The sequence below is a fragment of the Staurois parvus genome, unplaced genomic scaffold (genome assembly GCF_062004578.1).
Source record: "Staurois parvus isolate SC_StPar_1 unplaced genomic scaffold, SC_StPar_1.0 ptg000714l, whole genome shotgun sequence".
Taxonomy (NCBI): Eukaryota; Metazoa; Chordata; class Amphibia; order Anura; family Ranidae; genus Staurois; species Staurois parvus.
The window spans coordinates 500,359-526,252 of record NW_028318510.1 but is presented as its reverse complement, the minus strand read 5'-3'; the positions used below and the strand labels follow the sequence as shown (position 1 = coordinate 526,252).

General features: G+C 40.7%; 1 protein-coding gene across 1 annotated transcript in view; it reads right to left on the bottom strand.

Moving 5' to 3' along the window:
- IPO11 (importin 11) overlaps positions 1 to 25,894 on the bottom strand; it is a 661,807-nt gene that overhangs the window by 136,125 nt on the left and 499,788 nt on the right. The window contains exon 29 of the mRNA XM_089653447.1: positions 20,792 to 20,882. Within this exon, the coding sequence (XP_089509573.1) occupies positions 20,792 to 20,882 (91 nt within the window). The remainder of the gene's footprint in view (positions 1 to 20,791; positions 20,883 to 25,894) is intronic.

The window sequence follows — 25,894 nt, the reverse complement described above, 5'->3', positions numbered from 1 at the left end:
TTTTGGAGGCATTCTATGCACAAACTGTTTACAGAACGCCTCCAGGTTGTCACACTGCTTTGAATTTATTAAGAAAAAACCTACTATGCTGCAAATTGAAATGGGAATGTAATTTTTAATTACATTAAATTACAATGTGGTTTTTGTAGCAATTGTCTATGCTATATTTTTTTATATGCTATATGTTTTTCACAAAAGTGGAGTAACCCTTTAACACTGTTTTCACTTTAAATATACATTTACTAATGTATTAGATTGTAAGCTCCAAGGAGCAGGGCCCTCCTAGCCCTCTTGTATTGAACTGTATTGTTGCTGTATTGTCTCCCGTTATATTGATGAGCAAACTGTTGGCGCTATATAAATCCTGTATAATAATAATAATGTAATAATGATTGCAGAGCTGATTTAATTTGGTTTTTATAACGGAGTTGTGCTTAAATCACAAATTTTGATGTGGATGTATGTACTCTATAGTGAAATGTATATTATTATTATTATACAGGATTTATATAGCGCCAACAGTTTGCGCAGCGCTTTACAACATAAAGGGGGACAGTTCAATTACAATACAGTTCAATTGAGAAGGAATAGAAGGACCCTGCTCATGGAGCTTACAATCTAAAGAGCTGTATTTGAACAGAGAGCAGCTGGGAGTTGATTCTTACATCTTAGTAGCTCTCTTCTCTTTCAGCATGTACTTCTCATCACAACTTCAGCAGCTTCACATAAGATGATCAATTTGAATTTCAGAAGGATGGAAGGCTGTGTAGTAGCTGTGAAGGAGCGAAAACTAACCCCAGGACTTATGCACCTCTTCACTTACTAAATCCCATAGTTGCTGATATTCTCATCTTCTGAATGAACCTGAAGGTAATGTTGTAAGAATGTAGGCAGAGTATTTCATGATTTTATTGTCAGCTTCACTTGAAGCCAATAGCCATCTGTAGTACAGGGACAGGTCCTTCCAGCACCCAGGGCAGGGATGCAGAACTGCGCCCCCTCCCCCAATACTAATGCATGTTATAGAATGAGTGTACAGCTCTATGTCCATTCTCTGCCCCCTATGCTCTGCTGCACCCAGGGCAGCTGCCCCTCCTGCCCACCCCTTGTCCCACTCTCATACATGCTGAATCATATGAATACAGCTGCACAGCCCAGAATCATGCAATACAAGACTGATGTTTATTGAGGGCTTGCTGAATCTGACTACAAAAATAACACAGTATATGTTAGAAAATAAGAGAGTCTATGACCTTAAAAAAAATAAAGCTAAAACACTCTGTGAAAGTAGATGTTTTATAATTACCTGTCCAAGGCTAAGGTGTTGAAACTTTGTTTTCTTAAAGACTGCAATGTCCTGTAGTGATATAGGGGTCAGCAGAAAGATCCCAGTGGGGGACACACTTTCCAACACACCCAGTGGTGCCCTCTTCAAGACACTGAATTTTCAACACACATCCTGCCAGACAGGTATGTGTTAAGATTATTTTTTTAGGCCACAGGCTAATGTATAGCAATTTAAGCATATTAAGGTTTTTTTCTTGATTGGGAGTTGCTCTTAATCCACAGGTTTTATCCCAGGGTGTTTTTTGCTATTTCGCACTGCGCTACTTTAACTGGCGATTGCTCGGTCCTACAACACTGTACCCAAATTTTATTTAGATGACTTTTTTTCACACAAATAGAGCTTGCTTTTGGTGGTATTTGAGCACCACTGAGTTTTTTAGTTTTATTATACAAGTAAAAAAAGAATGAACATTTTTTTGGGAAAAAATCCCCAATGTTTCCTACATTCTGTGTAGCAGGCAATCTGGCACTAGCTGATGATGGTTGGGAGGTACACTAACTGTCTGACACTGACATCAACAGTGACACTAATAGGTTGAGAAGGGGTTAACATCTAGGGGCAATCGAAAGGTTAACTGTGTTCCTAACAAGTGTAATGTGTGTAATATGTGCCGCTTTTACTAAGAGATGTGGCTGTTTTTTTCTCCCTGCTTTGCAGGGGGAAGAAGCAGTCAAACTGCTGTTCTGTGTACAGAGCCCTGTGTTGTTCAATACAGGGCTCTGTGCTGTGATTGGACACAGCTGGTAAGCAGGTCTTGGCCATAAATCATTTGCCAGGACCTGCTTATAAAACTGCGCTGTGTCCAACCGCAACATGGGACAGCAGGGGGTGCATGTGCCCAAAACCTGGAAGCAGGCTCACAATGTTTATTTACATTGTTGAGCCTCCAGCTGCCACCCGGTCACAGAAATCACATGATCTACTCATACAGTGGTCTTGTTTCTGTACGATTTCCAGGCAATGGCAAAGGGCCATACAGAGAAGAAATAAACATTGAGGTCAGAAAAGTACAGTTTGAATGTCCACTATATGCAGCACGGCTAAAGGGGTAGAAAATGTGACTTCTGTGGAGTAAAAGCTTGCTTGACAATCATATACACTTTGATTATCTTTCCTTTGTACCACTCCAGTGGAGCTCAACAGTGACAGAAATCAAAATACACTGGAAATGGGAAGGGAAACATAAATGCAGATCCCATACCAAACCATTGCTGAAAAACTACTTCAAAGTTCTCATTGCATTTCACAAGTCAAAACGTCACTCAGAGATTGACAAGAGCCGTTATTAGGAAGAAATACAAGCTGACATATTTTACAATGATCAGGTCTAACTTATGATTTAATTGTAATTTACTTTAATTAAGACGCCATATCAGCAGGGAAGACACAGAACTCTTATACATGTTTCTCTCTCTCTCAGTGTGAGTTCCCATAATGGCATTTAATTACTGGGTAAATGCTTTATGACACATTCATTTCATTAACAGCCTATATGTAAGAGACCCCAAGTGGCATTATGCAGATTACAAAGCAGAGAAAAGAGTTAATGGGATTGGTAATTTGAAGCCATTGGGGGTTAGTAACAAATTGCTAACATACATTCACCCATAGCAAGCAACATTAACAATGTGCTTCAATCACATTCAGTACAAGTCCTGTGTAAGCACGCCCTCATTTTATTCTAATGCACACTACTAAAGGATGACCATAAATGACCAGAAGAGGCCAGGGAGACATTTGCCTTCCACTGATTGTATCAGGACCTAGTAACCAACTAAAAAAAAAGGTGTGGTAACTGTTCATTACCTCCTTACCTATCAGCAAGATTACTTTGTAGGCAAAAACAAGAAGCATTTAACATTATAAAGCATCCCTATAAATATGTGCACCCACTTTATTGCAGCTCAACAATGGCTGGAAGTTAGCGTGCTCTCTCTCTTGAACTTACAAGCTTTTACAGAAATCATTTCAAACAAAGATGGTTCAGTGGCTGAATCATGTATGTATAGCTGGCATCTATAATCTGTAGATGACTGAGTAAACCTTTAAGAGAGCAATAGGGGGAGCCTTTAATTCTTTCACTGCCAGGCCATGCAGTCCACTTTAAATCTGAGGTGGCCAGAGCACTTTTGAAATTCTTTTCACTTACAGCTGTCAGAGTTTGTAAAAGAATCCCTGAAGTATACATATTTTGAACATACAGGACTGATAGAATAAAAAGATGGTGCCATTGACTTTGTAGGTCCCGTGATAGCTGTGCACATGTTTATAAATGATATTTTCAATGAAAATACACAAAAATAATTGTTAGCACTTATAAACACAACAAAACTTACAAGGTTCCCATTGAATATTAAAAGTAGAACTAGAACGCAAAACTTTTTCACTTACAGCTTTAATGGTTTGTAAAAGACCCCACAAACTATACATTTTCCTAAGCACAGGAGCAACAGAATAAAAAGGTGATACCACTGGTTTTGGAGCTCCTTTAACAGTTACATAAATGTTTATCAAAAAATACAATAAAATCACTATTAGGGCACACAAACACGCCATGTGTGCGCTATGTTGTGATGAAAAAATGCAGGCATATATTTTATCACAACATAGTGCATAAAGTTAAATAAATAAAGCTTTGAAAGCACTGCAGCATGTGCACAGCACACACATGTGCACACTCATTATGTGCAACATAATACGTTTCTGCTGGTGTGAATGGGCCCTTACTGTACCGCAACAAATGGGAGAATGCAGCCTCCATATCATTTTCAAAAAGGTAAATTTGTGATAGCAGCTTCCACCAATATTTAAGTGCAAAGAGGTGAAATTTTTATGCCTCTAGCAAAACATTTAAAGCATGCACAAAATAAACTGTAATAGGGTGCTCTCTCAAATTATAAGATTTAGAGGCACCCTTAGCCATCCAGAGGTGAATAATGAGGCAGCGCGCACTGAACGATCCAAACCTTTTCTTGGGGAAGGAAAATTTATGCCGGGGTTGTGTCCAGGGCAGGACGCCAGTATTTCAATTGGTGCAAATTCTGCAGGGTTGACTTCTTGAGATTAAGGATCCAGTCAAAGTCCTGCAATACCATCTGCTGCACATTGGCCATGAGGTCTTCTCTCAATTGCTTCTGCAGAAATAGGTTGTTCAGATACTCCAGAATGGAGATCCTCCTGACTCACAGAAGAGCCAAAACTTACACCAGAACCTTGTGAATGGTACTGTTGCCTCTGGACATCTTGACCCATACAAGGAAGATCGCAGATCCATATGGCCACAAAAGCCACAAAGCATGCACTCACTTGCAGAAGATGGGGCTTCCCTTAAGTGGAAGGCTGCTTGTTGTCCTGACAGGCTTGGGGCTTCAGAAATTTTTCAAAAGGAAGTTTTCCATTTTCCCCGTTTTAAAAAGAATTAACGGAATCCTTAGTTCCAGACAAAGGTGGCTTCTGCTCTGTAAGCTTTGATTGCTTCTTTACAGGTAACAGAATGCTCTATCCTCCTGTGATTTTTTTGGATAAATGTTTCCACAACCATTGCTGAAGAGGAGTTCACTTTCAAAATTATGAGTTCCAGCTGCTTTGTACAGGGTAGTTCAGCTGACCAGGATTTAAGCCACAGCACCTGCCTCATGTTCATTGACATAAGCCCTAGACAAGACAGTTGTGGCGAGAATCTCCCAATCCATCCACACAAAAGTGCAATGCTTCAGGGAAGCTGCTATTTGCAGAATGGGACCAAAAGGCTCCACGTTCTTTTGCCATATGCTTTGTAAATACCAGCAAAGCCTGGAAACCTCAATGGTTGTGATGGTGGGTTGCAAGGCTGTAGTAAAGGAAAAGGATGACTTAAAAATGTATTTGTTCACAGGCTCCCTGAACACCAGTACACGGTCCACTAGTACAGTACACTTTTTGTGGAAACTGTCTTCCATTGTATGAACTGCTTAGGGTGCACAATACTTTGTTGTATTTGTACACATTTACTATGTTGAGCAACAATTCTTTTTTTCAGATCCTCAGAGTTCTTTGCCATGAGGTGCCATGTTGAACTTCCAGTGACCAGTATGAGAGTGTGAGTGATAACACCAAATTTAACACACCTGCTCCCCATTCACATCTGAGACCTTGTAACACTAACGAGTCACATGACTCCTGTGAGGGAAAATGGCTAATTGGGCCCAATTTGGACATTTTCACTTAGGAGTGCACTCACTTTTTTTGCCAGCGGTTTAGACATTAATGGCTGGGTGTTGAGTTATTTTGAGGGGACAGCAAATTTACACTGTTATACAAGCTGTACACTCACTACTTTACATTGTAGCAAAGTGTCATTTATTTAGTGTTGTCATATGAAAAGATGTAATAAATAATTGACAAAAATGTGAGGGGTGTACTCAGTTCTGGGAGATACTGTATATGTGTGTGTATGTATATATATATATATATACACACACACACACACACACACACACACACACACACACACACACACAGTGCCTTGATAAAGTACTCATACCCCTTGAAAATTTTTCCACATTTTGTCTTGTTACAATCCAACCACAAACATAAATGTATTTTACTGGGATTTTATGTGATAGACCAACACAAAATGGCACATAAATGTGAAGTGGAAGGTAAATGATTTCCAAATTTTTAACAAAATAAATATCTGAAAAGTGTGGTGTGCATTTGTATTCAGCCCCCATTATTGATACCCCTAACTAAAATCTAGTGGAACCAATTGCCTGCAGAAGTCACCTAGTTAGTAGAGTCCCCCTGTGTGTAATTGGATGGAGCCAAATACAGGGAAATATTAGAAGAAAACCTGTTAGAGTCTTGAGACTGGAGCGGAGGTTCACCTTCCAGCAGGACAACGACCCTAAACATACAGCCAGAGCTACAATGGAATGGTTTAGATCAAAGCATATCCATGTGTTAGAATGGCCCAGTCAAAGTCCAGACCTAAATCCAATTGAGAATCTGTGGCAAGACTTGAAAATTGCTCTTCACAGATTCTCTCCATCCAATCTGACAGACCTTGAGCTATTTTGCAAAGAAGAATGGGCAAAAATTTCACTCTGTAGATATGCAAAGCTGGTAGAGACATATCCAAAAAGAATTGAAGCTGTAAATGCTGTGAAAGGTGGTTCTACAAAGTACTGAGGGCTGAATGCAAATGCATGCCACACTTTTCAGATATTTACTTGTAAAAGATTTAAAAACCATGTATCGTTTTTTTTCTACTTCACAATTATGTGCCACTTTGTGTTGGTCTATCACATAAAATCCCAATAAAATAAGTTTACATTTGTAGTTGTAACATGACAGAATGTGGAAAATGTGAAGGGGAATGAATACTATTCAAGGTACTATGTGTGTGTATATATCTATATATATATATATCTATATATATATATATAGATATATATATATAGAGAGAGAGAGAGAGAGAGAGTGTGTGTGTTTGTATATATATATATATATATATATATACATACATATATACACACACACATACATACAATGTCCAATTTCCTTTAGATTTACCTTCAGCTATGTAGTACTGTCGAATTGGATACAATTGAAAGTGTTGTTTAGGTTTGACCTTATATTATATGGTTTTTGGTAAATCTAAACCAAAATTCTCAAGAAAATTGTATAATATAGTCTGTAGTGTTCATTATTGAGTTTAGGAGTGTGTCTATGAGAATCTTTGACCATTCTTTCAGAAGTGCATTTGTGAGGTCAGGCACTGATGTCGGACGAGAAGGCCTGGCTCACAGTTTCCACTTTAATTCATCCCAAAGCTGTTCTATCGGGTTGAGGTCAGAACTCTGTGCAGGTCAGTCAAGTTCTTCCACCCCAAACTCGCTCATCCATGTCTTTATGGACCTTGCTTTGTGCACTGGTGCGCAGTCATGCTTGAATAGGAAGGGGCCATCCCCAAACTGTTCCCACAAAGTTGGGAGCATGAAATTGTCCAAAATGTCTTGGTATGCTGATGCCTTAAGAGTATCCTTCACTGGAACTTAGGGGCAAAGCCCAACCGCTGAAAAAGAACCCCACACCATAATCCAACCTCCACCAAACTTTACACTTCACATAATGCAGTCAGGCAAGTACTGTTCTCCTGGCAACTGTCAAACTCGTCCATCAGATTGCCAGACAGAGAAGCATGATTCATCACTCCAGAGAATACATCTCTACTGTTCTAGAGTCCAGTGGCGGCATACTTTACACCACTGCATCCACCACTGCATCCGATGCTTTGCATTGCACTTGGCTTGGATGCAGATGCTCGGCCATGGAAACCCATTCTATGAAGCTCTCTACACACTGCTGTTGTGCTAATCTGAAGGCCACACGAAGTTTGGAGATCTTTAGCTATTGACAGTGCAGACAGTTGGCGACTTCTGTGCACTATTCGCCTCAGCATGCGCTGACCCTGCATTGTCAGTTCACTTAGCCTACCACTTCGTGGCTGAGTTGCTGTTGTTCCCAGTTACTTCCACTTTGTTATAATACCACTAACAGTTGACTGTGGAATATTTAGTAGGCAGGAAATGTCACGGATGGACTTATTGCACAGGTGGCAACCTATCACAGTACCACACTTGAATTCACTGAGCTCCTGAGAGCGACCCATTCTTTCACAAATGTTTGTAGAAGCAGTCTGCATGCCTAAGTGCTTGCTTTTATTCACCTGTGGCCATGGAGGTGATTGGAACATCTGAATCAAATGATGTGGTGGGGTGTCCCAAAACCTTTGGCAATATAGTGTGTGTGTGTGTGTGTATATACATTTATATATACATACATACACCGGTCCATGTTCTGTGGACATATGAGGAACAAGCCGCAGGACAGTGTGCTTTCCATGAGCAGCTGATTGTCAGATCCTATTTAACCTCATCCAAAATAAACAGTGGCATACAATTTGAAGCTATTGCAACGTCTCATATTTTTTATGGCTTTGCTAGTATATAAACATAGCTCAAAACCAGAAAAGCGTAAGTGGCATTTTTGTTCTCTCCGAACGCTTTGCAAATATTAAACAGCGAAGTCATTAAAAGCTAACCATTTCCACATTGTGTTAATTAAACGGTTAGCTAACGGGTTTAATGTCTGCCTACACAAACACCCAGCCGAATGACAAGCACATCCCACAAACAGCAAGAATGGCACAATTGCCATGTACAGTATGAACCTCTCAGCAGCATCCAACTTAAAAACCCTAAAACAGCTTTCTGGAAACTGTTCCAATTAACATGGAAAAGATGAAGTCAGAAAGTAATAATTAATAAACTTCAACTTGTGTAATTGCAGAGCTTTCATTATACAGCTGGATTCTTGATTGCGGAAACTGTAAGGCCCTGTGTGCTGCTAGTCAGCTGAAGATGGTGACTGACGTCAGAAAATAAGTATGCGGGGTAAAGATGCTAGCGGAGACGTAATATTCCTCTTTGCTTGCTTTCCAAATGACTTGCTCTAGGGGGCTTGTGGCTCTCTCAGAAGAGTGAACAAACAAATCAAAAGATGTTTAAGCAGTTAAACCTCTAAATTAACATGACAAGATAAGATGACTGATGAATGAGCAAAGGCTGACAGCTACAGGTCCTGGGATAAATGTGCAGTCATAGACGGTAAACCAAACATTACTCATCACTGTTATGCATCAAACAGCAAGCGTCACGGATGAAAAAAAATGGTGGCCAACCAATACAATTTCAAGTCCATCAAATATGAGCTGTTAACTGCTCTGACAGGCTGCTCATAATAAAATGATTATACGTTATTTTTTCACAAATGTCACAGAATCTTCTCATTCAATCTAGTTCATTAATCACTTTTCTCAACAAAACTGATTTTTTTTTAACTATCCTTTGATAGGTTCATTGTATCTATAGCCACAAAAATGTCTTTTCATTTTGAATAGAGCACAGAACAGTCAGAACTTTTTTTTTTTATTTGTTTTGGCTGTCTGTAGCCCTGTTCAGAAGCTTTTCCGTTACGTGCTGGCAAGTGACAACTTTGTTACTGGGACACAAAGTGTGAGAAATTCACTCTAGCAGGAATAAAATAGAAATTAACAAAATGGAAATTAAAAAATGTGAAGCGTATTGGAAGACTATAAATTTCAGAAACTGTTTCATGACAGCCTGTCTCCTCATATGTTATTTCCCTCATTTCCTGCCACACTGACTTGTCACCAGAATAGGAAGAAAAGAGAAAACTTTCCAGTAGGATACAGAAAAAAAGGTTTACCACAGGACACATACCACAAATATCTTAGAAAGTTAGAATATTCCTTTATACCACATTTCAAAAGCAGTATCAGTGAAGAAAGTGGGGAAATACATGTCTGGAGGAATCACAGGGAAATGCATATAAAAAAAAATGATTGCAGCTACAGTGAGGAACAGAAGTATTTGAACACCCTGCGATTTTGCAAGTTCTCTCACTTAGAAATCATGGAGGGGTCTGAAATTCACATTGTAGGTGCATTCCCACTCTGAGAGACAGAATGTAAAAAAAAAAATCCAGGAAGTCACATTGTATGATTTTTAAAGAAGTTATTTGTCTTTCACTGCTGAACATAAGTATTTGAACACCTAAGAAACAGCAAGAATTCTGCCTCTAAAAGACCTGTTACTGTGCCTTTAAAAAGTCCACCTCTACTCCACTCATTAATCTAACTTACTAGCACCTGTCTGAGCTCTTTTAAGACACCTGTCCACCCCACAGTCAGTCAGACGCCAACTACTACCATGGACAAGACCAAAGAGCTGTCAAAAGACACCAGAGACAAAATTGTGGACCTCCACAAGGCTGGAAAGGGCTACGGGGCAATTGCCAAGCAGCTTGGTGAAAATAGATCAACTGTTGGAGCAATTGTTAGAAAAGGAAGAGGCTAAAGACGACTGTCAGTCTCCCTGGGACTGGGGCTCCATGCAAGATCTCACCTCGTGGGGTATCACTGATGATAAGAAAGGTGAGGAATCAGCCCAGAACTACAAGGGAGGAGCTGGTCAATGACATGAAGAGAGCTGGGACCATAGTTTCAAAGGTCACTGTCGGTAGAACACTACGCCGTCATGGTTTCAAATCATGCATTGCATGGAAGGTTCCCCTGCTCAAGTCATCACATGTCCAGACCCGTCTGAAGTTTGCCAATGACCATCTGGATGATCCAGAGGAGGCATGGGAGAAAGTCATGTGGTCAGATGAGACCAAAGTAGAACTTTTTGGTCTAAACTTCACTCGTCGTGTTTGGAGGAAAAAGAGGGATGAGTTGCATCCCAAGAACACCATCCCTACTGTGAAGCATGAGGGTGGTAACATCATGCATCTGCGAAGGGGACAGGACAACTGCACTGTATTAAGGAGAAGATGAATGGGGAAATTTATTGTGAGATTTTGAGCAACAACCTCCTTCCCTCAGTCAGAGCACTGAAGATGGGTCGTGGCTGGGTTTTCCAACATGACAACGACCCGAAGCACACAGCCAGGATAACCAAGGAGTGGCTCCGTAAGAAGCATATCAAGGTTCTGGAGTGGCCTAGCCAGTCTCCAGACCTAAATCCAACAGAACATCTTTGGAGGGAGCTGAAACTCCGTGTTGCTCAGTGACAGCCCCGAAACCTGACAGATCTAGAGGTGATCTGTGTGGAGGAGTGGGCAAAAATCCCTGTTGCAGTGTGTGCAAACCTGGTCAAGAACTACAGGAAACATTTGACCTCTGTAATTGCAAACAAAGGCTTCTGTACCAAATATTAACACTGATTTTCTCAGGTGTTCAAATACTTATGTTCAGCAGTGGAAGACAAATAAATTCTTTAAAAATCATACAATGTGATTTTCTGAATTTTTTTTTTAATTCTGTCTCTCAGAGTGGGAATCCACCTACAATGTGAATTGCAGACCCCTCCATGATTTCTAAGTGGGAGAACTTGCAAAATCGCAGGGTGTTCAAATACTTCCTTTCCTCACTGTATATATTGCAACTTACCAAACCTTAGATGTGGAAGCTGCATTAGGTTTCTTTTTAAGTGTTCTTGCATAGCAAGAGCACTTATTGTTATCTCACAAGTATATTCTTATTCTTATTATAGCCAAATTTGCCACGCTAACTCCTCCCACAGTTTTTACACTACAAAGACAAGTAATATATCAAAACGTGCGGATTGTTCCCGATCGGATTGCTATTACTTTGTGGAATGTTTCGCCTAATCGTTCACAAAATATCGCGGTTTTTGTGGCAAAATTTTTCCATAGGAATGCATTGAGCAGCAGAGCACAGCTAGAGTGTGCAAAGGAAAAATCAGAACATGATTTGTAAACTGCCATCACTCTGTCATGTTCAAGCCCACCTACACATATCTTATATCAAAACGTTCAGCTAACCCTGCTGTCACTAAAAATGTTCACGGCTAGGACATACTCCTGATAGTTTTCAGAATATGACCATTTGTTTGCAACTCACCCCTCCCATTGACTTTCATTGAAACTCCACGCTAGATACCTGAAATTTTAAGGGACGTTTTTAAACTGCGACTGTGCCTTCATTTTTTATCTTTCAGAGACATACTATACATCAAAATTTAGCCCTGCTTCTTGTGATTATCACAATATATAATACAAGTGTTTGAAGATGGCAATCGCCAGTGAAGTTGGCAAGTTTAAACACTGTTTAGAACAGACATGCTGACATTCCTGACTGAGTGAGTTGCTACAGCAACCAAACATGACTCACACGCAGCTGAGTCATTGAGGCTAACTGTGAACTCCAAAATACAAGCTGAAATGCATTTCTACCTCTGTCAGGCTTGCTATGTGCACTGCTTACATTTCATGAATCATTTGGTAGGGGTTACTTGCAAGAACACTTTACACAATTTCCCCAGAAATTGTAGATTTTCTAGTTTTAATTATTACTTTATTATCACCCGTTGATCCGGCCACACACATAACACATCTACTGTCTCAGGGCGGTTACGCTCACTCCTTCACTACCTACAGAGGAGCAATGTAGCCACCCTTGAATAACAGCATTGTCTGCAGAGGGCAGCGTTAGACTGACTTTAAATACATATCAAGAGGAGGAAGAAAAAGAAACAAAAAAAAAAGGATAGGAGAAAAAACACCTCACATAGAAGAAAAATAGACATGGTGCACAAAATATACCTATAATATGAAATAGAAACTTTATTATTATTATACAGGATTTATATAACACCAACAGTTTGCTCAGTGCTTTAATATAACTTACCTCAATCAAAACGATTTAAATCACCTTAGGGAAGGTGGCAACAACCAAATGCTCATTTAGCAAAAAGACCAACCCTCAAAGGAAGAAACACATGCTACTAAACAAAGATAACTATAGGTGAATATCTAAGGGAGACCAGTAATTAAGAAATAGCAGCCACCAAGTTACCAATATCTGTAGAGACTCATCAATATTGCACTAGCACCACAACACCACCAAGACAAATTAGTACGTGAAATTTTGGGTACATTTTGGTACTTGTTGCAGGCAGATGATACAGTTTCTAAATACATTGGCTGTTCACCACAAATTACATTCCACAGTTAGGTCCATATATAGTTGGACACAGGCACAATTTTTATACTTTTGGCTCTATATGCCAACAGAATAAATTAAAACAAAACAATCCAAATGAATTTGAAGCGCAGACTTTCAGCTTTAATTCACAGGGTTGAACATAAATATCAAATACAAATTTAGGAACTGCAACAATTTTTATACATAGTCCCTCCATTTTCAGGGGTCTAAAATGTAATTGGACAAATGAATATAATCATAAATAAAATGTTCATTTTTAATATTTTGTTGAGAATCCTTTACTGGCAATGGCTTCCTGAAGTTTGGAACCCATGGGCATTACCAAAGACTGGGTTTCTTCCTTTCTGATGCTTTGCCAGGCTCTAACTGCAGCTGTCTTCAGTTGTTCTTTGTTTGTGGGTCTTTCTGCCTTTAGTTTTGCCTTCAGCAAGTGAAATGCATGCTCAATTGGGTTGAGATCAGGTGATTGACTCAGCCATTGAAGAATATTCTACTTCTTTGCCTTCAAAAGCACCTGGGTTGCTTTTGCAGTGTGTTTTGGATCATTGTCCATCTGTACTGTGAAGCGCCGTCCAATCAACTTTGCTGCATTTGCCTGAATCTGGGCTGACAGCATATCTTTAAACACTGCAGAATTCATCCGGCTGCTTCTGTCTTCTGTCACATCATCAATAAACACCAATGACCCAGTGCCACTGGAAGCCATGCATGCCCATGCCATCACATTGCCTCCACCACGTTTTACAGTTGATGTGGAGTGCTTTGGATCATGAGCTGTTCGAAGCCTTCTCCACACTTTTTTCTCCCTGTCATTCTGGTACAGATTAATCTTAGTTTCATCCATCCAGAGAATGCTTTTCCAGAACTGGTCTGGCTTTTTTAGAATTTTTTTTTGGCAAAGTCTAACCTGGCTTTTCTATTCTTCAGGCTAATGAATGGTTTGCACCTTGTGGTGAACAATCTGTATTTGCTTTTGTGAAGACTTCTCTTGATTGTAGACTTTTACAATGATACACCCACCTCCTGGATAGTGTCTTTCACTTGTCTGGATGTTGTGAATGGGTTTTTCTTTACCATAGAGAGGATCCTGCAATCATCCACCACTGTTGTCTTCCGTGGACGTCCATGCCTTTTTATGTTGCTAAGCTCACCAGTGCTTTCTTCTTTCCTCAAAATGTACCAAACTGTTGATTTGGCCACTCCTATTGTTGCTGCTATCTCTCTGATGGATTGGTTTAGTTTTTAGAATCCTTACAATGGCCTGTTTCACTTGCATGGACAGCTCCTTTGAACGCATGATGTAGGTTCACAGCAATAGATTTCAAATGCAAATACCACACTCCAGACCTTTCACCTGCTTAATTGATGAAAAAATAAAGCAGGAAACCACACCTGGCCATGAAACAGCTTTTGATTCAATTGTCCAATTACTTTTGGTCCCTTGAAAAAAGGGGGATGGCTAATTTTAAGAGCTGTAATTCCTAAACCCTTCCTCCAATTTGGATGTACACACCCTCAAATTAAACCTGAGAGTGTGCACTTTCAGCCCACATCCATTATATAACTATAGCTTGAATATGTTTTGGTAAATACTTGAAAAAAACTAAAATTGTGCCTGTGTCCAAATATATATGGACCTAACTGTAAATCTTTGAAAAATCAATTGGTACAGAGTCATTATGTAAGAAAAGATACACCCAAATCTCAACAAAGAGGTACAGCCTGTAATTGGCATCATAGGTAGACCTCAACTATGAGAGAAAAAATGAGAAAACAAATCCAGACAATCACATTGGCTGATTTGGAAAGAATTTATTTGCAAATTATGGTGGAAAATAAGTATTTGGTCAATATCAAAAGTTCATCTCAATACTTTGTTATATATCCTTTGTTGGCAATGACAAAGGTCACACGTTTCCTGTAAGTCTTCACAAGGTTGCCAAACACTGTTGCTGGTATGTTGGCCTATTCCTCCATGCAGATCTCCTCTAGAACAGTGATGTTTTGGGGCTGTCGCTGGGCAACACGGACTTTCAACTCCCTCCAAAGGTTTTCTATGGGGTTGAGATCTGGAGACTGGCTAGGCCACTCCAGGACCTTGAAATGCTTCTTACGAAGCCACTCCTTTGTTGCCCAGTCGGTATGTTTGGGATCATTGTCATGTTGGAAGACCCAGCCACGTTTCATCTTCAATGCCCTTGCTGATGGAAGGAGGTTTGCACTCAAAATCTCATGATGCATGGCCCCATTCATTCTGTCCTGTACATGGATCAGTTGTCCTGGTCCCTTTGCGCAGAAACAGCCCCAAAAGCATGATGTTGCCTCCCCCATGCTTCACAGTAGGTATGGTGTTCTTTGGATGCAACTCAGCATTCTCTATCCTCCAAACACAACGAGTTGTGTTTCTACCAAACAGTTCTATTTTGGTTTTATCCGACCATATGAACTTCTCCCAATCCTCTTCTGGATCATCCAAATGCTCTCTAGCAAACTTCAGACAGGCACGGACATGTACTGGCTTAAGCAGGGGGACATGTCTGGCACTGCAGGATCTGAGTCCCTGGCGTCGTAGTGTGTTACTGATGGTAGCCTTTGTTACGTTGGTCCCAGCTCTCTGCAGGTCATTCACTAGGTCCCTCCATGTGGTCCTGGGATTTTTGCTCACCGTTCTTGTGATCATTTTGACCCCACGGGGTGAGATCTTGCGTGGAGCCCCAGATCGAGGGAGATTATCAGTGGTCTTGTATGTCTTCCATTTTCTAATTATTGCTCCCACAGTTGATTTGTTCACACCAAGCTGCTTGCCTATTGCAGATTTAGTCTTCCCAGCCTGGTGCAGGTCTACAATTTTGTTTCTGGTGTCCTTCGACAGCTCTTTGGTCTTCACCAAGGGGGGTTGCCTCTCAGGACATTTATGCATGCCAGGAACCTGAGCAGATACAGACACTGCCCCTTCTGCATCATCCATGAGGAAACGTCTCACCGCGTTTTCTGGGAGTGCTCATTTGCTCAGGCCCTGTTGGGGGCCCTGGAACCTGAACTCAAGGACTTTGTACCACAGACAGCCATCACTCACTATGGGGTGTTGAATGGACTATTCTGTGGGACTTTTTCTCTGGAGGACATTGACGGCGCCTGGAGGGTGCTGTGTTGTTTTAAGGACGCTTTATGGTGTGCCAGAAAGTGCGTCATCCACCAGCAGGAGAGGATGTCCATTGAGGACTGCCGCAGACTGATCCTCAGTCTGCTCAGAGACTATTCCTTGATGGACTTTAAGGAGGAAGAGGACGTCTGAAGATTTCCCCCTCCCCCTACTCCCCCTTGCGTGTCTTTGTCCCTTCAAATAAAGCTTCGGGCCTGTGTTTTCCCCCTTTTTCCGTCTCCCCCCCACACACCCGATGCTTATTGTAGATTGTAAACTCCTGCTTTCGTTTTCGTTTTTGCATGACTTAGTACTGTGTATCAGGATGCTATGGTTTCGGGGTAAGCGGCGTTATGCATGACGTGTTGGTCTGGGGATTCATCCTCCACGCACATCACGTCAGGCATCATACCGCTGAGCGAATGTATTTATTTCTGAATGTATTTATCGTATGCTTGGAACTGTATTGCAATGTGGTGCGCTGCGTCGCAGTACAGGGTAAGATGTACCCCGAATACAAGTATCATGTTGTTTTTGATGCTTCTGTAATAAAAGTATCTTTTCAATCAAAAATAGTGCTGTTTGGCGTGTGACTGTTTGAGGTTGTGAACAGGTGTCTTTTATACTGATAACAAGTTCAAACAGGTGCCATTGATACAGGTAATGAGTGCAGGACAGAGGAGCCTCTTAAAGAAGAAGGTACAGGTCTGTGAGAGCCAGAAATCTTGCTTGCTTGTAGGTGACCAAATACTTTTTTTCCTCCATAATTTGCAAATAAATTCTTTCCAAATCAGCCAATGTGATTGCCTGGATTTTGTTTCTCATTTTGTCTCTCATAGTTGAGGTCTACCTATGATGCCAATTATAGGCCTTTCTCATCTTTTTAAGTGGGAGAACTTGCACAATTGGTGGCTGACTAAATACTTTTTTGCCCCACTGTACATCACCTAGCGGAAAATGCAATTTTTGTTGTTTTCTTTTAAAAGCCAATACAGTGAATTTACCAAATGTACATATATATACACCAAGATGTTTAGCTATTGTCAAACTATGGGCGTTGTATACTTGATGCAATGTGACTGTGGAGCATTCTATGTGGGAAAGACCAAATGGATGTTTTTTCAACACATCCGTGATCACATATCACTCATCATCGAAAAAAAAAGACCAAAGACCCCCATTAGTAGACATGTAGGCCTTTATCACAAATATGACCTATCTAAAATACATTTCTTTGCATTGGAGCACATCCTCATCCATGAGAGAGTTGGGGATGCGGATCGTCTTTTATTGCAGCGTGAAACCAAGTGGATTTTCACCCTGCAAGCTACCAAATCTCCAGGTTTAAATGATTCTATAAGTTTCAAACCTTCTCTGTAGTTAGAACCAATGAGGGATATGATCATAATAATAGCCATCTACAAATGTATTTGCGTATTCTTTTATAGATTCAACTTCTCCTGACTCGACATGAGGCGTCAGTTTTGCTGCGACTCAACGCTAACGCTTCAGTGTGAACAGCTGTCAGGGTCCACCGCGGCTCCGTCCCCGGCGCATGCGCAATAGCAGCGGCTCACGCCGGGACACAGGCATCAGATCCCGGCGGGCCGCGGCTGACAGGAGGCCGCGCATGCGCAGTAGGAGCCACGGGCGCGCCTCGAGTGGCCAATGACAGCCCAGGGGCGCGTCCTGGGCGGCCAATGACAGTGCAGGGCGCGATATTTAAAGATGCCCTGCACTGTCACAAATCGCCGCAAGGTCTGATCTGTATCCTGAGTTCCCTGTGATTGTGACCCTGCTCCTGCCCTGACCCGGATTATCTGACTACGCTGCCTTCTCCTGTGATTGACCCGGATTGTCCCTGACTACGCTGCCTTCTCCTGTGATTGACCCGGATTGTCTCTGACTACACTGCCTTCTCCTGTCCTGACCCCCGGCTTGTTTGACCATTCCGCGGACTGACTCCGGTAACTGAGTCCACTCCACTCTCTGCCTGCCGTCTCCGTACCACGCCATTTCCCACGGTGACAACCGCCGGTTTATCCTGCCAGGTCCTGCCGGCCTCCTCACATCTGGCTCTATTTTGTCCTACTCTTATCCCCGAAGGCTCCCTCTGCCACGGATGGTATTCCTCGGAGGTCGTGACCTGGTCCTGGTTCTGCTCCAAGTCCATCCCCACCATCAGGGGCCCTGGTGAAAACGCAGACCGGGACTTTGACTCCACGCTCCGGGTGATTCCGCCTAGTGGGCTGCCAGAGGTGCCACCTGGCGGATCCGTAAAAACAGCACTGTTTGCTGCCATGTGTCTGTCTGACAGCTGCTGACAAAGCTAGTGTGAACATAGCCTAACCGTGATAACATCTTCAGGTTATTTTACCACTTGCCGTCCTGAGGTTTTACCCCTCTTCCAGACCAGAACATTTTTTGCGTTACTTTAACTGACAATTGTGCAGTCATGCAATGCTGCACCCAAATGAAACGTACATCCTTTTTTTCCCGACAAATTGAGCTTTCTTTTGGTGGTATTTGATCGTCTGTGCATTTTTAATTTTTTGCGCTATAAAAAAAACCAGACGATTTTGATTAAAAAAACCCCAATATTTTTGACTTTTTGCTATTAAACATGTCCAGTAAAAAAAGTTTAAAAAATTCAATTACGTCATAAATTTAGGCCAAAAAAAAAATACCAACACATGTAAATTACTTGGTTTACGTGAACGTTATAGCACTTACAAATGGCGGTACAGATACTGGAATTTTTATTTTTATTTTTACTAGTAATGGGGGCGATCAGCGACTTATAGCAGGACTGCGGCGGACATTCTGATACTGGGGGGAACTGACTTGGTATGCATGAGCTGACAGGGAGGAGAACTTCTCTTCCCCATCGGAGATGCTCGGCAATCACAAGGCGCTGATGAGTAATCACCGGCCAGGACCAGGTGATTGACAGCCACACATCGCAGCACGGGCAGAGCGTACGCCCCCTACCCAGAAATGCAAAATCACGTATATATATGCGATTTTGCGCATCCGTGCCACCCTGTAGCAGTATATCTGCTATTGGGCGGTCGGGAAGCGGTTAAGGCATTATTTAATATTTTGTCAATGTTTCTAATGCGCTTTTTTTTGTATATTTCTCCCGCTAAGATGCGGGAAAAATATGACGCTTTGTTTTTGTTTTGTGCTTTGCTGTGGTGCTGCCATGTTTTGGCTGGCACTGTGTAGATGATTAGTGGAAGTGATATCTGTCCACACCGGACATGGCGGGAGGGGCCCATATATAAAGTAGCTGGTGTGGATTATTGTTCTTTTGGCTGATGGGCAGGTGGTGTTGTGGTGCTGGTGCAATATTGGTGAGACTTTACAGATATTGGTAACTTGAGCATGTGACTGCTATTTCTTAATTACTGGTCTCCCTTAGATATTAACCTGTTGTTATCTTTGTTTAGTAGCACGTGTTTTTTCCTTTGAGGGTTGGTCTTTTTGCTAAATGAGCATTTGGTTGTTGCCACCTTCCCCAAGGTGATTTAAATCGTTTTGATTGAGGTAAGTTATATTAAAACGCTGAGCAAACTGTTGGTGTTATATAAAACCTGTATAATAATAATAATAATAATAATAAAGTTCCTGTTTCATACTATAGGTATATTTTGTGCACCATGTCTATTGCAGCAATAAAGGTTTTTCATGAATTTATTTTTGTACTTATATTGCAGTACCAATTTTGGAACGGGTGTTTCTCGGCTTTTCAAACAAAATACTACTAAATGTGATGATAATAAATATGTATGCTGCCTATACAAGTATTGGTGCTTATTCTAGCCCTTAAAAGGTACATCAAACACACAAATGATTCTTGCTGCACCCATGAAGAAAAACCTTAACATGCAGCTTGTGTACGCTCCCGTCCACTGGAGCTAAAGGGGGGTAGCAGTTAGGATCAGTAAAAGCACATTGCAACCATGGTGTTTTACCGCCTCACAAATCTAAGTAAGCCAAAGATTATACAGATTTCTTTCCTTCCACCACGGGTGGAAGGAAAGAAAATCACTCGATCCCCCCCATCAACACAGTCATTGTTGATGGGGGAATCCCTTACGCAGCACTATTGCCTTCTGCCAGTGTAGAGCCTTCCATGTCAGGAGAAAACAATGATCACTGCTGGCAGCTATATACGCCGGCAGTGATCAAATACAAAAAATCTGACAACCTGGTTGTACCGAAGTTGATCCATTGGTGGATGGATTGAATCTTAGCCAGTCTCTGCTACACTGGCCAAGATTTGATCTATCTATGGTCGGCTTTATCGTCACTTTCTCTCAACAACTTGGTCTGCTGAAGAAAGTTGAAAAATAGTCTAAAAGCAGCCATACTGCTTTACTGGATAATGGGATGGATGACTTTAGGTTCAGCTAAAACTTCGGAGAATTCTAATTAATGAGAGCAATTTGTCATAATCAAAAAATTTTACTTCTCTTGAGTATTTCTGTATAAGGCTTAGAGATTGTCCCAGTTTTTGATTCTACTCCCATGTACATTTTGCACCTGGGGGCTCCTGTGGGGGTTCTGATTAATACAATTGTTATGGTATCTCTAAATATCTACACACGTGTGTTTCCATGCACTGTGTGAAATTCAGCAAAATGATTTTCAGTTATTAGGGACATGATGATTTGGGTTCTCCCCATCATGTTCTATCACTTACTATTTTCTTCCTCTTATCTTGTTCTGTAGGAGGTTCATCATCTTCCTTCACCTGGGTGTCCTGAGGCTCAATATGTGACATTATCAGACAACTAGAAACATAAGACAGGAATTTGATTAGTTTTCACAGCAAAAATCATATGTGCTTTCTATGAAACATTACTTATTATCATTACATTCTCTTACGCCAGCATATTCTGCAATGCTATAAAATAACGGACATCACAAAATAAACATAATAATTTATTCCACAGCAAAAGAAAAAAAAAAGGATTTAAGGCTTTGCCTAATAAGTCAAAACATATGTGTTTCAATGGGTGCCATTTTAATTGCTGCAACTCAAGTCGCAGCGACAAAAAAAAAAAAAAAAAATTCCTGCACTATTTTCTTCATCTTCCTTGTGACGTGCGTACCACAGACTGCAATGTTAAAATCCCAAAAGTTGCAAGGAATTAATTTCTTTGCCTTATCTTTGTAATTTTGTTTGCCACTTCAAATGGGCTGTGTAAGTTCAAAAATATGTATCACACTCTGTGTTGTTATGATTGGCCAAAGTCACAAAACATCAAACTTGCATAAAAGTTGCAATGCAAAGTCGCTCTTGAAGTCACAAGACTTTGAGGTTGCAGCAGTGTGAACAAGCCTTAAAACGTATAGCTGGTCATAGTTATACAAACAATTGAAAAAAAATATCTACATAACGTGATCTACTGAGCTATTTTACAATACCGCTCCACAAACATTTCAAGATAGGAACATAATGCAAAACGTATGAACTGCAAAAGGTCAACACCTCAATAATTTCCCAAATGTGTGCATTATTTTGGCAGCTCCAGAGTAATAAAATATTAAACGATTCCCATTAACTCCATACTAACAAAAAGAAAATATCTTGAGCAAAGAAATCATAAACGCAATTGTGCCCCCTCAAAGGTCTTGAATGTGCTACCCCAATTATTTTCAGTATGGAGAGTTCAAGAACTTTTCATTAATAAGCTTGATGTATTACTGAATAACAACATATAATAATTTTTTAACACTGTCTAGAACAATACTGAAAATTATTACCAGAAGCAGATGCAATGCGATCGTAATGAAGTCCTCAGGGACAAATAAGTGCGCCTAATAAACTCATCAACTCCATGAAGTCATTGCATGTACAATGGTGAAGAATCTGTTTTTCTTTAATAATCCTCATTGCCAAAACTAAAGCATATGTGAACCTTTACCTTGTAAAACAACCCATTCAGTTTAAAATAGAAATGAAAGGATATACAGACACACATCTGGTATATTAAGTAAATAGGTATTGAACACGTCACCATTATTCTAAGTAAATATATTTCTAAAGGTGCAATTGACATAACATTTTCACAACATGTCGGTAACAACCCATGCAATACATACATACAAACCAAAACAAATTAGTTCAGAAATTAAGTTTTGTGTAATAAAATGGAATGACACAGGAAAAAAATACTGAACATATAAAGAAAGGGAGGTGCAAAAAGGCATGGAAAGCCATGACATCAGCTGATATCACTAATTAGAAAACAATCCTGCCCCTTGTCAGTGCAAATTAATATCGCCTGGTTCAGCCTCTGATGGCCTATAAAAAGGTGTCTCATTACGAAGGTATCATACAAGAAACATCACATGATGGGTAAAAGCAAAGAGCTTTCTCAAGACCTTCGCAACCTTATTGTTGCAAAACATACTGATGGCATTGGTTACAGAAGGAATTCTAAACTTCTGAATGTTCCTGTGAGCACTGTTGGGGTCATAATCTGGAAGTGGAAAGAACAGCATTTCACCATAAACCGGCCATGACCAGATCCTCCTCAATATTTCTGACAGGAGTGAAAAGAATTATCAGAAGAGTTGTCCAAGAGCCAAGGACCACTTGTTGAGAGCTTCAGAAAGACCTGGAATTAGCAGATGCAACTGTATCAAAGAAAAATGTAAGTGATGCACTAATTCGCCATGACCTGTATGTACGCTCACCACGCAAGACTCCATTGCAGGAGGCAGAGAATGAGCAATGCACTGAGCTTCCCATTGGTTAGCTGTAGAGAGAGGTGTATCAAGTCTTGGCCACTGGAGGAAAGGCAGGCTGTTATTTCAGCACAGCCAGAAAAGTAAAGCTAGGAAAGATGTGTTTCCATGCTGAGCATGGTCAGTTTGAAATAGGAAACCAGACTGACAGGCAGGATCACTAGGGATTTCACACAAAGAAAAAATACAAAGCCAACGGAATATGTTTTAACACAAGCACATGGTACAACATACACATATCAGAAATACGAAATAATGGGGTAACCTACACTTTAACTGTGATCATTTTGTTTAGCTGTAAACATTACACCAAGCTGGTTTTGGTGTCTGTGTGGCAAAAACCCCCTTGGGAGAACATTGCAGAGCCTGAACTGCTTTCTGATGCCCCAGTTGTGGTTCATGGGCTTACAAGTTCCTCTATAAGCAAAGGACCACTGCAGAAGGATTCAGAAGACTGTAGTGGCCAGGTAAGCAGCAGACGCCTAACCTGGAGAAAGAGGAGAAATCAAGGGCCCACCAGACCTCTGATATCCTAAAGTAGTATCTGTCATTTAATGATAATTAAATATATAACTGAACAAAATGCAAAATATCTATTAGACCCCCCCTCCTGTGCATTTAGGAGGGATATACATATTTAGGAGGCAATGCCTTGTGTGATAGCGGACAGTGTGTATTTGTCACCAAAGTATTACACATACTCATACCCTCCATGTTTTTTGACTGATGTGGAGAAAACAAACTTTGTGTTTTCTCATAAATCTAATAAATCCTGTCCTAGATTCTACAGCCTGGATGCTTTGAAGAACTTCATATAGGATAAAGCCTCTATTCCTTAGTCCACATTTTGCCTGGTAACCAGACTACATTAGTAGACTCAACAAGTGACTTCCTTCTCTTGCTCTCTATGCTGTGGGAGCCTGTTGCTGGGTGAAAAGGTCGAGTGGTGACAGAGCACTAAACAGGATCATGTGCTGCATGTTTGTTTTGAGAAACCCACTGGGGGCACCCTGTTAGTCAGAAGCTTTCTTTAGCTTAGTTGGTGGGTTGGGTGAGCAGATGTTTTGTTTGTTTTATACTATAGACTTGCCATACAAATCCCTCCTGCATACCAAACAAATAAGTTTGTGGCATCGCTGAACAAAAGTGCAGGACAAACCAGCTTGGACTGTTCCCCCTGTCTTTGTCTCATGCGCGGTTTACTATTGCATGTCCCCCATACAATTTTGCAGTTAGGCGCGCATTGCATTAAAGAGACAGATCCCTATTACTGAACAAAATGGAGGAGCTTGTAAAACAGGTCATACTGGAAAATGTTAAGTAGCAAGGGGCTGAACCACTTAAGCGCCCAACAATTGCAACAGCTGACTGCAGCCCACTGGGTCTCCTTAGGGAACAACAGAAAGTGAACCAGTCTCTCCAGCAACAGATACAGGCCCTGTTAGGATAACTTTTACACCTCGGCAGATGGCGCAGAGCATTTTATGGAAACTGTCCATGAAGAATAATGTTGAAGCCTACTTCAGCATTTCTGAGTGAGTCACTGACCATGAGACACTACTTAAGGAGAAGTGGGTTGAAGATGGCCCTGCACACAGGTGTACGGATAGGTACATCCATGTGAATGAAGTCTTACAGTATCATGTAAAAAGAGAATGGGAGCAAGTGATGGTTATCCATTCTCACATATGGATGTGTTGGATCTGGCCAATTTTTATGTTTTGGGTGGTCATTTAGGGTTAGAAAAAAAGAGTGTACTGAACAGTGTTTAAAGTCTACAATTAACAAAGCAGTTGAGAAATATTGAAAATCTTGCCATAAGTGTCAAAAACTTTGCACCCCAAACACATTTATGAAGTCTGTTGGTACCCTCGCCTACAACTGAGGGCCCTTTACAGTGGATTTCTATGGATTCGGTTGAGCCACTTCTGCATATATTGGTAGTCCTTTACTAATCCACCAAGTACCCAGAAGCTATGCCACTCAACACATTCTCCAAAGTTATAGTTAAAAAGGCCATGAGACAAAATTTTGTGTACCAGTATACCTAAATAAATTTTGACATGCTAAGCAATCCAATAAAACCCTAAAAAATATGTTAAAAAAGTGGTTAATAAGGACAGAAAAGACTAGGACTTCCTGTTACCATAAGTTAAAATCTGCAATAAAGGAAGTGCCACAATGTTTTCTCCATTTGAACTTTTGTATGGTATACATTCCAACGGATTCCTGGATGTAGCCTGGGGAAACATGGAAGCAAGAGGCCACACTTCACAAAAGTATAATCAAACACATCACTCAGACGCAAGATACGATAATTACATTCATGCCCATAGTTCAGAAACATCTACAGCAAGCCCAAGAGGCTCAGGGCAGAATTTATAACTACTTTGCTAAAATTAGAAGCTTTAAAATGAAAATCAGTAATGTCAACTAACAGCTACCAGCCTTGAAAGAGAAAGCCCTCCAAATGTTAACCTAATAAAACACTGAAAGGATTGTTAGGCTATTTCAACATTAAGATAACTTAAGTTTTATCAGTGAAAAATATACCAGACATTACGATGTCAGAGACCCTGTTTACATTTCATATTCCGAAGGCGAGAGAATTTTTGCAGAAAAATGTAGGTGTATTTTCTGAATTACCTCAATGAACTAAAGTAATTAGCCATGACAAGACCTTATTGGGTACCTGAAGCTCACATAAAAGTCATGTCAGAAGAAGTACAAAAAATGTTAGCACTTGGGGTCATAGAGGAATCTAACAGTGAGTGGTCAAGTTTCATAGTGCTCATCCCTAACCCAACTAGCACCCTAAGATTCTGTAACGACTTCAGGAAACAAAATGAAATATCCAGATGATTCGACACTTATCCCATACCCCAGGTGGATGAGTTGATAGAAAGGCTGGTTCCTGCCAATAGCCATTCCACTACATGCCCCCCACCGCCACCCATAACCCCTTTTTGGCTTACTTGGAATCTGAGGAATGATGGAGCTAATTCTTAAGCTCCTAAAGCATATGATTTTGCAAATCTGGTTTATGCCA